Source organism: Seriola aureovittata, chromosome 12 (assembly GCF_021018895.1).
Source record: "Seriola aureovittata isolate HTS-2021-v1 ecotype China chromosome 12, ASM2101889v1, whole genome shotgun sequence".
NCBI classification, from domain to species: Eukaryota; Metazoa; Chordata; class Actinopteri; order Carangiformes; family Carangidae; genus Seriola; species Seriola aureovittata.
Window position 1 is genome coordinate 25,295,162 of NC_079375.1, and position 11,896 is coordinate 25,307,057.

Sequence of the window (11,896 nt, forward strand, 5' to 3'; positions counted from 1 at the left end):
ACGTGCCGGTTGTGTTAACGTGCCCGTGACCCACCTTTGGGTGCTGACTTGTGAGACTGGATGTGACTCCCAGTGACACACGGATGAGGGTAATTGTTGTGTGCGCGGAGACCCTCATTCATATTAATTTGGCATAATTGTCATAATTTTTCCATCACCACCCTCTATGAGTCTATTAGGACACACACACACACACACACACACACACACACACAGGAATACAAAAGGACTCACCCATAGTTAATCATAATCCTCATTCACTAGCCTTTACGTGGTGGCGGAGGACAGACAAAACAGTGTGTGTGTGTGTGTGTGTGTGTGTGTGTGTGTGTGTGTGTGTGTGTGAGACAGAGGAGGTTACCAACATTTTTCCTAATTGAACTGTGATGGTGTGAAAGAAGGACAGAGGGATGGGAGAGGCGGCGTGCCCCCTTTACTCCCCAGCAGCCACCTCCTGTCCTCTCCTCATTTCTTATAGTCCTGTTTTTTTAAAAACCCCCCCCACACACACACACACACACACACACACACACACACACACACACCTCCCCACCCCTACTCACCCACCCCCCCGTTCCCAATGTGTCTCAGTAGGACCTGCACATTCTAATCTGTTCTGCCTGAACGCCCCTAACGGACACACACACACACACACACACACACACACACACACACACACACACACACACACACACACACACACACTACGTTTCTCACACCCACTAGCTCAGTTTCACAGACTTCATGACACACACTTTTTTCCTCTTCATCCTCTCTCCCCCCCTCCCACCTCTCTCTCTTTCTCTCTCTCTATCTGACACAAATGAGCACCTGCAGGCTCACTTGGATAAGCACACATACACAAACACACATGCAGGACTGAGGCGAGTGTACATACACAAACACACACACACACACACATAGACACAGACACACACACACACACACACAGGCTGTCTGTCTTGTCAGCAGCTGGCTCCTGGGGTCTGCCCTTCTGCTGCAGTTTTTGTCTATTCCTTCATTTAATATGGATGGTGTGTGTGTGTGTGTGTGTGTGTGTGTGTGTGATCTAGAAGGCACAGCTTCTCTCTCACCCTCCTGTTGAAGAGGAGATTGTGTTGCTCTCTGTGTGTTGACCAGTACTTCCTGAAACTAGCTGAACTTCTCTCTGATTGGTTACCGACGGACATTTTATAGTCTCTTCTGTATCTTCCTCACCTTTCTGTTGTTGTTGTCGTCCTCCTCCTCAGGATATGAGAAGTACAACTCGATGCGAGCCGACCCCTCCCTGTGTTTCTTGGAGAGGGTGGGCATGCCGGACGCCAAGGCCATCGCCGCTGAGCAGAGGGGCTCCGACATGATGGCAGATGGCGTGGAGGGGTAAGAGAACAGGCTTCACTGACCACTTGCTCCCCCCCCCTCCCCTTTCCTACACTTTCCTGCACCTTCCCCGTTTTCCCACTCGAACTCTTCCCACTTCTCTTGTGACGTTTCCTGTCGGCGCCGTGGATCCTTGGAGTCTGAGCAATAAATGATTTTAAGCAAACGAAGGCAAAAAGCCACGATTATTCCAGTTCCTGAAAGAGGAGTCAATGAGAGGAGGTGTAGTCGACCTCCAGCTTTACTTTGGTTTGTTACTCTGTTCTTTGTCCCTTTTTTGTTTTGGTTTCAGAGCTTTTTTTAAGTTTCACAACAGAAAGTCGCAAGTTTGTGAAATGTGGAAGTCTGCCGCTTCCTTCAGATGGAAAGTAAAATTTTCTGTCTGTCTCTTCGATCCTTCAGTGAGGATGAGGATCCAGAGTACAAGCCACTGCGAATGCCTTTCAAAGATGAGATGGACGACTTCACCAACTCTCCGCTGGACGACAAAGACGACGCCGCGGAGGGAGATGCTGAAGGTAAACGGCTGAAAGCTGCAAGTGAAGCCGAATTATTCACACGTCAGAAACTGAACACGAAACTGTAGTTATCAGTCAGTGTTCAGCACAAACAGCAGAGTTTAGATTCTATACAAATGATAAAGAGTGAAAACCACAAAACTCACGTCACTATAGTTCAAAGTGAAAAAAATACACGAAATACAACGTTAAAGATGGAAAAACGTGTGTTTTAATGTCACGGCCCTGATGAAGATACTATTCGGTTTTAACAGCTGTGAGTTTTTCTTCTTGCCTCATCGTCACTCTCTCGTCTCTGTAGCTAAATCAGGTGAAAACAATCAAAGTGCAACTACTGGGGGCGGAGCTTCGGGCCCCAACGAGCGACTGTATTGGCCAGCAGCCTCAGCTCTGACGGCTCGTCTGCGCCGCCTCATCACGGCCTACCAGCGCTCCAACCGGAGAGAGCAGCTCCGCCAGGAGGCCCTCAACCGGCCGGACGGACGCCGCCGTCGCCGCAGGGAGTTCCTGCCTTCCGTCCCCGTGGTTACTGAGACAGGAGGCGGCGCAGCTTACATCCAAGATGGAGCGGCGGTGTTCATGACAGAAGGAAGCCCATATCTGGCGAAAGGAGGCGCTTACTTTGCCAAAGGTGGACAGTTAATGCCAGAGACTTCGCCAGTGATGACCGCCAGCTCCCTGATGGCTGACGGAGCCATGTACTACAAGGAGAGAAGACAGAGGTACATTTACTCACATGATCAGGTTTAGTCAACACGACATTAAATTAAAACTGTAACACGATTCTCTAAAAAACTGAAGAATAAAATGAAGTTACTTTTGTTAGTTGAACCTTTTCTCTCTCGTGTTTCTCCGTCAGATGGACTCGTCGTGAGGAGGCTGATTTCTACCGCGTCGTGTCCACCTTCGGTGTCGTCTTTGACACCCAGCGGCAGAAATTTGACTGGACGCAGTTCAGGGCCTTTGCCCGACTGGACAAGAAAACGGACGAGAGCCTGGAGAAATACTACTACTCGTTCATCGCCATGTGTAAACGTGTCTGCAGGATGCAGGTCAAGACTGAAACAGGTAAGAGGAAACACGCCGGCCGCTGTTACGTGTCGAGGGAAGTTTGTTTGCACGGGAGAAAGATGTTCTTATTAAAGACTTAAAGACCGTCTCTGTCTCTTATCATCAGAACTCCCAGACCCGACCCTGATCATCGACCCCATCACGGAGGAGCGGGCCTCTCGCACCCTGTACCGCATCGAGCTGCTCCGCCGCATCCGAGAGCAGGTCCTGCCCCACCCCCTGCTCTCTGAGCGCCTCAAGCTCTGCCAGCCATCTTCAGACCTCCCGGAGTGGTGGGAGTGTGGCCGCCATGACCGTGACCTCCTTCTGGGGGCCTCCAAGCACGGCGTGAGCCGGACAGACTATCACATCTTAAATGACCCTACGTTGGACTTCCTGGAGGCCCACCAGCGCTCTACCAGCCAGCGAGGCGCCGGCGTCGGCGCTGTGGCCCAGGGAGAGAGCACCAAGGCCGGAATGGGAGCGGCAGAAAGCGCCGCCGCACCTCTCCTCTCCACCGCGGAGCTGGCGAGCGCTGCAGCTGCTGCCAAAATTGCTGTTCAGGCAGCGAAAGAGGTGAAGACTGAGGAAGGGAAAACAGAGATGGAGGTGAAAAAGGAAACGGAGGGAGGAGATACCGACGGCATTCCATGTACCAAGACCGAAACGCCCGACGAACAGAAGAACAATGAGGGAGAGGTTGGAAAAGGGAAAGATGAGACCGCTGCTTCGCCAGGAAAGGAGGTCAAGAAAGAGGAAGAGGAGGCCCAGACAAAAGTAGAAAAGGAGGAGGGGGAAGAGATGAAAGAGGAACAGAGCGGAGAAGAAGAGAAGACCTCCAAACCAGCAGATGAAGAAGATAAATACTCGACAGAGGAGGAGAAGAAGAGCTCGAGTATTGTCGACTCTCCAAGGGACGAGAAGGAGACGACCGCTGAGACCTCAGAACAACCCGAGTCCTCACCCACAGCACAACCGGACCACAAGACTGTGGGGGAGGAGGACGGGGAGGAGAAGGAGAACCCCGAGTCTCCCAAATCTCCAAAGTCCGCCGACACGGAGAAGAGCCCAGAGGAGGAAGAGGAGGACAGGATGGACGAAGACGACAAATCAGAGAAATCCTCTCAGGCTGAAGGTAACGGATGTTTTCAAACTCTAATTGTCCCTTTTTTTTAATTCCTATTGTTCATGTTTATTTGTCCTGGATGTCGGCCACCATTGTTGCTGACACCACGCTTGACCACGGGCCTATTTCTGGTGTTTCCCCTCATGACTTGGCAGTGTTTTAATGAGTCTTCAGTTCCAGAGAGAGGGCGACAGAATGAAATGAGTTTGGATCCCTTGGTAATGAAGAGGAAACCCTTTTTAATTAAGAGTTACAAAATGGCTTTTCTCCTCCCTGCGCAGCGAGCGCCGCGTCGGAGCAGAAGAACTTCGACGAGGAGAGCATCGCGTCTCTGAGCACGTCGGCCCGCGACGAAACCAGAGACGGGTTCTGCCCCGACGACCTGCCCGAGACGTCTGCGCTGCAGGCCTTACAGGACCGCACCTACGCCTTCTCCTTCTGGCCGAAGGTGAGTGTGAAAGAACGGATACAGGCGGCTCACTGAGAAAGTCTGGTTCCAAAGTTATTCTCTGTTATTTTCTAGATTCCTTTAATAAAAACAAACATAACGTACATGTCAGTATTAAAGACATTTCAACCACTGGGAGGATTTTAATGTGAAACTTCTGCACAGGAAGTGACAGCAGCTTAACCACGATTGGAAAAAAACAGCAAAGTGGAACTAGTTGTTGAGTGAAAACAGAATCTCAGTGAAATTTTGCATTATAATGAATTAATCAAGATGGTTGCTTCTTCCTAAAATACAGTCGAATATATTAAAAATACAAAACAGGAACATTAGGAATAGAGATAATTATTTCAGTATTTAAAGTACAGAAGAAGAAAACTGAGACCGTCTGTCCAGAGCGCCTTGAGGTGTCGTGCGTCACCTCTCTCTCCGTTCTCTCCTCCTCAGGATCGAGTGATGATTAACAGGATGGATAACATCTGCGAGGCCGTCCTGAAGGGCAAGTGGCCTGTCAACAGACGCCACATCTTTGACTTCCCCAGCAACCTGTTGCCAGGGCACAGCTCCGCAGTAACCGCAGCAGCTGTAGCCACGGCAACTGACAGCCCACTGCAGAGGCGGAGCCTGGCCGAGCTGACGTTGGCGGGCATCCACACGCCTTACAGTGGAAGTGAAGATAAAACACTATCGCCGCAGATTCCTGTGAGTGTTTGTGTCCGACCCTCAGACATGTGACTGTTGGTCCAGCCTGTTAGCTCTCTGTGTGTGGAATCAAAGATACCGCTAATGTCATTAACGCTAATCATCGGCGCTCTCTGAAGTACCAGTAACCACGACGTGACGTGACTCCTCAGTGAGACACAGGTGTGACTGTTGACCTGATGTTGCAGGAGGGCGCTCTGAGCCTGACGGTGCCGCGGCGGCGGAGGAGGAGGAGGAAGATCGAGATCGAGGCGGAGCGGGCAGCCAAGAGACGTAACCTGATGGAGATGGTCGCTCAGCTGAGGGAGAGCCACGCCGCCGCCGAGTCCCAGAGCCAGGCGATAGACCTCACCAAGGTGCGTTTCATTATTAGGAGCTATATTACCACACCTGCAAAAATCAATATTATTTCTATTCAAATAAATTCAGGTTTATTAACCAAGGGATCTTTTTTGTTTCCCAGTGTATGCAGCATCACCACAAGGCCTCACCCTCATTGGCCGGATTCCCCAGCGCCCTGGTGACGAGCCCTTCCCTCAAGGCCCAGATGGAGTTGCTGCAGCAAGCCCCGCCCTCCGGACACAGAGCCAACGGTTCGCTGGAGGCCGACCTGCCCATCATGAGGAGGAGGCGGGGCCGCAGGAAAAATGTGGAGGGGCTGGAGCTGCTGTTCATGAGCAACAAGAGAGCTGGAGGGGTACGGAGAGCGCCGCACACTGACGGATGTGGTTGTTTGTTGTAAATAAGAATCTACATTAAATCCATGTCTTCCTCTGTGTTGCTCTCTGAACGTTCAGGATGATGCTGACGGGACAAAGGCCTCAGCTGCGGAGGCGGCTCAGGACGCCGCCCGTGCCCACAGATCCCTCACCGTGCCCGAGCAGAGCCCCAGCGCCAGATCTCTGGCCTCCGGCAGCCTGGAGGAGGAAGAGGCGGCCGTGTCGAACAAGGAGCTGGGAGAGTGGCTGAGGCAGCACCCGACATACACCATGGACATGGCTGGACTGACACCAGTAAAGAACCTCCTTCCTTCCTTCCTCTGTCTTTCCTTTCCACCTTCAAACCTTTAGTATATAAGTGTTAACAGCAGTTTCATCATCTCTAACTCTCCGTTACCTCCCTGCTGCAGAAGAGCGAGGAGTTGCTGCTGTCTCAGTTCTCCAAGCCCAAACAGAAGCGCCACCGCTGTCGAAACCCCAACAAGATCGACATCAACACCCTGACTGGAGACGAGCGAGTGCCCGTGGTCAACAGACGCAACGGACGCAAGGTAACTCTGCGTTCAGGAAGTCTTCAAGACCCGCCCCCTGTTTTACACATTCGATCCTGTTGTACATGTTTGTTTTTTTAAATGAAATAAAATTGCTGGTTTTGCCCGTCGACCTACAATCAATAACCTATAATGACAAAGTGAAAACATGTTCTGACCCTTCCTGTGGGTGATGGTGTGTGTGTTTGCTTTATTTACCCATGATGCATTTAGAACCCGATCGGGGTCCATCTCCGTGTGTGTGTGTGTTTTACTATATTCATGGAGTTTAAGTTTTAAACGTCTGTCTGTGTGTGTGTTGGGACGCCGGGGGGGCGGGGCCGTTTTTAGATGTGAAAAATAAATCATTATGTCTATGGAAAATATTCTGATACAGTCATAAGGAACCTTATATTTTATATTATTCCAGCAGACCCACATGATCAATAACAACCTCTGTCAGCTCAATAATATAAATCAGAATCCAGATGTGCGAGGCCTGTAGAGACTTCCTGTGAAGCTGAGGTGGCTGCTAAAGGGACTGAGTTAAAAGCCTCAATACTTTCTGTAAATTTTAGAATTCTGTTTTTAGATTTTTATACATTTGCACAAATTTCTCAACATGTTTTTGCTTTTTCATCGTGGGTAATAAAGTGTTGATTGAGCGGCGTGTCGAGGTCACTGCCTGTGTGTTGATATTGTGTGTTTCTACATGCATCGATTTTTGTTTTGTTTTTATTGTTTTGTTTTTATTGTTTTGGTCGTGTTTAGTTTAGTTTGTTTTTTTTGTTTGTTTGTTTGTTTGTTTGTTTTATTTCCCCCACCAAGAGAAACTCATTTCATCCTCCTGTTCTTTAGATGGGCGGGGCCATGGCTCCACCAATGAAGGAGCTTCCCAGATGGCTAATAGAGAACCCAGAGTTTTCTATCGCCCCTGATTGGACAGACATCGTCAAACAGTCGGTGAGTGAGACGCCACCTGTGCAGCTGCTGAACAACATCTCTCCTGAAACCTGCTGCATTGTTGTTTCCTCTGGCTCCAGCTGGGAGTTTCTAACCTGCCGTCCTCCTCCCCGCAGGGTTTCCTCCCAGAAGCTATGTTCGATCGCCTTCTGACCGGCCCCGTCGTCAGGGAAGAGGGTGTCCGTCGCCGGGGGCGACGACCCAAATCTGAGATTGCCAAGGCAGCAGCCGCCGCCCAGGCAGCAGCTGCTGCTCAGGCCGCCCAGGCATCACTGGCCACTGCTGCTTCATCTGCAGGTACAAAAGAAATACTGCGGAAAACTGAGCCAACAGTCTGCATGTGGGTCGAGGGGGAGATGGACTCAGATTCAAACAACTTTATTAATCCCAAGAATTCTTAGTTATGTGTCAGAGATGATCAGCAGTGATGATCAGTGATCAATACAAGGAACAACAAGCTGCAATAAGTAGATAATAAAATGGATAAAAAATAACATTATGTTGCAGTTTCTGTAGTAAATAAATAATATGCATAAATAAATGACTGAATTTAAAAATTAAAATAAAAATATATAATTTAAAGTGAGAACTGAGAGAGTTCAGGATCCTGACAGGAAGAAGTGAAGGACTCGTTTCATTTCAGTCTGTTTGTGCTTAAAGGTTATAGAGCGCCATATTTACTGTGTGTTTGTGTGTGTGTCTGTGTGTGTGTGTGTGTGTGTGTGTGTGTCTCTCTGTGTGTGTGTGTCTCTGTGTGTGTGTGTGTGTGTCTCTCTGTGTGTGTGTGTCTCTGTGTGTGTGTCTCCAGGAGGCATCAACCCTCTGCTCTTGAACAGCCTGTTTGGAGGGATGGACCTGTCTTCTCTCCAGAGCCTCCAGTCTCTCCAGTTGGCTGCTGGTCTGATGGCCTTCCCTGCCCCCACCGACCCCAAGCAGGCCGCTGCCAGCGCCGCCGCCGCCTCCATGCTGCCCCTAATGCTGCCCGGCATGGGAGGCCTGCCCAACATGGCCGCCGCCCTCCCCAACATGTTCAGCCTAGGCGGGCTGTTTGGCGGTAACCTGGCGACAGCCGCAGCTGCTGCCGCTGCGTCCAACTCCGCCGCCGCTGCCGCCGCCGCCGCATCAGGGAACACAAACGGAACGATGGAGGGAGAGGGAGGAGAGAGCGACGAAGCGCTGACAACGAAGAGGAAGAGGAAGAGACAGGGAGAGGAAAAAGAGGGAGAAGGCGGCGAGGGGGGAGAGAAGGAGGTGGAGGAGGAGGCCGAGGGAAATGAAGGAGTGAAGAAGGCAAAGAGGAAGATGGCGAAGGAGAGCGAGGAGGGCGTGGAGAAGTCAGTTAATGATGTCACCGCAGCTCCTCAAATCCCGGCCATTGATTCGTCAGCTGAGGCATCCATCAACGGCGATGCCGCCGCCCTGCTGGCTGCGGCCGGCATGTCCGCCAATTCTCTGGCATTCAACCCCTTCCTCCTCTCCACCATGGCGCCCGGCCTCCTCTACCCCTCCATGTTCCTACCTCCGGGCCTCGGCGGGCTCAGCCTGCCCGGCTTCCCCACCGCCTCCACCCTGGCCGAGCTGCAGAGCGCCATGGCCGGAGCGCTGGGGGGCAACGCCGTGTCCACGAACCCCCTGAGAGACGAGGAGGAGAAGGGGATGAAAGCTCCGGGAGAGGAGGACGAGGACGAGGACGAGGAGGACGGCGGAGGAGACAGTGACTTGGCCGAGGAGAAGGACGAGGGAGCGGAGGAGGATACGAGAGGCGAGGCCGACGACTCCCTTCTAGAGGACGGAGGGATGGGAGGAGAGGAAGAGGAGGCGACGGCGTCACCGCAGAAGGACAAGAGTGACTGAAATAAAACACAGAAGTGACTGGCCTGGAACATTTCCTCACCTCCGACCTCTGACCTCCCCCCTCCCCCCCTCGCCACGTTTACACGCCTCCACCAGAAATATCCAAACTATTACGAGTCCTGTTTTTTTTTTTTTTCTTTACGTTGTTGTTGATGATTTATCTCTCTCTCATTGTTGTCTGTTTTGGGCCAGGTGTATTGACTGTGCGTCAGAGGGCAGGTGTCTGAGCTCAGTCTCTCTGCTCGTGTGTCGTCAGGGTCCTCGCCGCCGCTCGCTCAGAGCTCGGCTCCTCTTCAAAGATTGTTCCTCTCTCTGGGTTCTGTCTACGTTTCTCTTCCACAACCCCTCAAACAGAACCACACACGGTTCCACCAGTACTATATTGTTATTATTATTATTATCATTATTATTGTTATTGCTGCTTTCAGCTCTCAGATCTGTTGTGTTTTTTTTTTTTTTTTTTTTTTTTTTTAATTTTTGATTTTTGCTTCCTTCGTCTGGAATGTTTGTTTTGTTGTCGTTTGTCGGCGGCGTCTCGTCGACAGGAGAAGAAACACCCGCCGCTGCCGACGCGTTCTCTAACATCCGGTTCTCAAAAAAACAAAAACAGAAAAAAAGACAAAAAAAAAGACACAAAAAAGAAAAAAAAAAAAAAAAACCACAGCATTACAGCTGACCGGCTGTCTGTCTGACAAAGCTGCTGCAAAAGGAATTGTGGATAATGGAGTTTGAGCTGTTCTGTTTCAGAGCAGATTTTTAGTTCTCACATATCAGACCAGGTCGACTCTGAGGAGGAAAAGGAAACTAGACCTAAAACTCAGTCTCACACACTGACGAGCACAACACACACATCCCAACACACACACACACACACACACACACACTAACCCCCTAAACCCTCGTTATCATGTGACTGTTTCTAGGAGGACTCCCTACCAGCCGTGTTCCTTTGAGTGTATGTGTGCGTGCGTGTGCACGTGCACACTGAACCAATACTGTGTTAAACCCAGTCCCACACTGTTTGAGTACCAATCTTGAGTCTTTCCACTGCCACACCTGAATCCTGTCTCTCTCTCTCTCTCTCTCTCTCTCTCTCTCTCTCTCTCTCTCTCTCTCTCTCTCTCTCTCTCTCTCTCTCTCTCTCTCTCTCGAGGCGGCTGGTCGTGGCTCGGGAGCGGCAGGCGGGCTGGGTCTGCCGCCGGTCGGGCCTTCTGATTGGTCCGTTGCAGCCACTGAAAACCAGCCGTCCTTGTTTGGAGGTTTTTTTCTGTGAATGGGTTTGGAGCGGAGGTCCACACAGGGATGTGAGGTTTCAGGATTATTCGTTAAAGGGGGGGGGGGCGCACATGAAATAGTCGCTGCCACATTAAAAATCCTTTTTGTTTTATTTTAAGTTTTTGTTCCTTCACATCCCAGTAGTTCCAGACCAAGTGCTGCTCCTTAGTGACCTTCTCTTTAAAGACTGTTGCTCTAGTCACACACTGACACCAGGCCTGGCCAAGACAGGACTGAGACACATTTTCAACAGAGTTGGAAACTCACAACTTTTTCTATATGAAGTTCAGCTCTGGTTTAAGTTTTAAATACTTGAAAAGCGCGACAGGTGTTTGATTTGTTTCCATTCCTGAGGCCAGTTTAAGTGTCTGAGATGAATCAAGCGCCGCAAGTGGTTCAAATATTTGAAAGTACATTCAAACACACACACTGTGGCCAGGTCTTATTAACATTTGCTAATACAGCCAGCCCAGCAGATGAAGAGAGGGAGAACCGGGACTGAGGGGGGGGTGTGTGTGTGGGGGGGGGGTGGGGTGATGAGTTTCAACTCTCTGGAAGACCCGTTCTCCTCTCGAATGCTGAGACAGCAATAACCAAGGCAGCTTTTGAATGTTCCAACATTACTCTCCCAACACACTCTCTCTCTATATGAATAACCACAAGTGTCGTATGAATAGAAAACAAAACTAAAACTGTAAATGATGACAAATAAGTAATGCAATCAATTTTGTCTCACTCTGTTCCTGTTGATGCACTGGTGTTAAAGAGTTAAAATAATCAGGTACCTTTATTACTTAGCTACTTTTCTTGAAAAATGGACTTTTGTTACTTTTAGCCAGCAAGCTGAAGAGCATTACCTCAAAATTCTTATCTAGCCTTGAAGTTTACAGACATACCATGTAAATGTTTTTTTTTCCCTCTTTTATTTTTGGTGTGTGTCTTTTTTTGTTTTGGGTTTTTCTTTTTTTTTCCTTTTTTTTGGAGACATCATGTATGATGAATTGTAGCTATGATGCTTTTAATAAAAGTGAATCATGATATTCGCCTAGGAAACCAAACCTCAGCCTGCATCTCGTTATTAAACTCCACATGTAGATCTCAACTTAAATATACTGGTGTTTCTGTTTGTGCCACCAACTCACTTCACTTCTTTCTATGAGTTTTAAACCAGAGTTCATTAATAACTTTTAACTCGAGGTCCACTCGGGACACATGACGCAACACGAGAGGTGTTTCCAGGGGACACTAAAAAGTGACGAACCTGACTGGGACACGTGGAAGTTAAAAGCATTGAACAGCCCTCGTGTCGTCCAGCTGAGGTCACATGACTT

The 11,896-nt window shown here is 49.7% G+C and overlaps 1 protein-coding gene across 1 annotated transcript in view; it reads left to right on the forward strand.

Moving 5' to 3' along the window:
* Window positions 1-11,623, forward strand: part of chd7 (chromodomain helicase DNA binding protein 7) — a 72,858-nt gene extending 61,235 nt beyond the window's left edge. Inside the window, exons 28-41 of the mRNA XM_056390785.1 lie at window positions 1,251-1,380; window positions 1,783-1,898; window positions 2,200-2,620; window positions 2,758-2,966; window positions 3,076-4,083; window positions 4,356-4,522; window positions 4,970-5,224; window positions 5,413-5,580; window positions 5,688-5,921; window positions 6,022-6,237; window positions 6,354-6,494; window positions 7,332-7,436; window positions 7,553-7,733; window positions 8,245-11,623. Of these exons, the coding sequence (XP_056246760.1) occupies window positions 1,251-1,380; window positions 1,783-1,898; window positions 2,200-2,620; window positions 2,758-2,966; window positions 3,076-4,083; window positions 4,356-4,522; window positions 4,970-5,224; window positions 5,413-5,580; window positions 5,688-5,921; window positions 6,022-6,237; window positions 6,354-6,494; window positions 7,332-7,436; window positions 7,553-7,733; window positions 8,245-9,290 (4,397 nt within the window). The 3' untranslated portion in view covers window positions 9,291-11,623. The remainder of the gene's footprint in view (window positions 1-1,250; window positions 1,381-1,782; window positions 1,899-2,199; window positions 2,621-2,757; window positions 2,967-3,075; window positions 4,084-4,355; window positions 4,523-4,969; window positions 5,225-5,412; window positions 5,581-5,687; window positions 5,922-6,021; window positions 6,238-6,353; window positions 6,495-7,331; window positions 7,437-7,552; window positions 7,734-8,244) is intronic.
* Window positions 11,624-11,896: the final 273 nt, after the last annotated feature.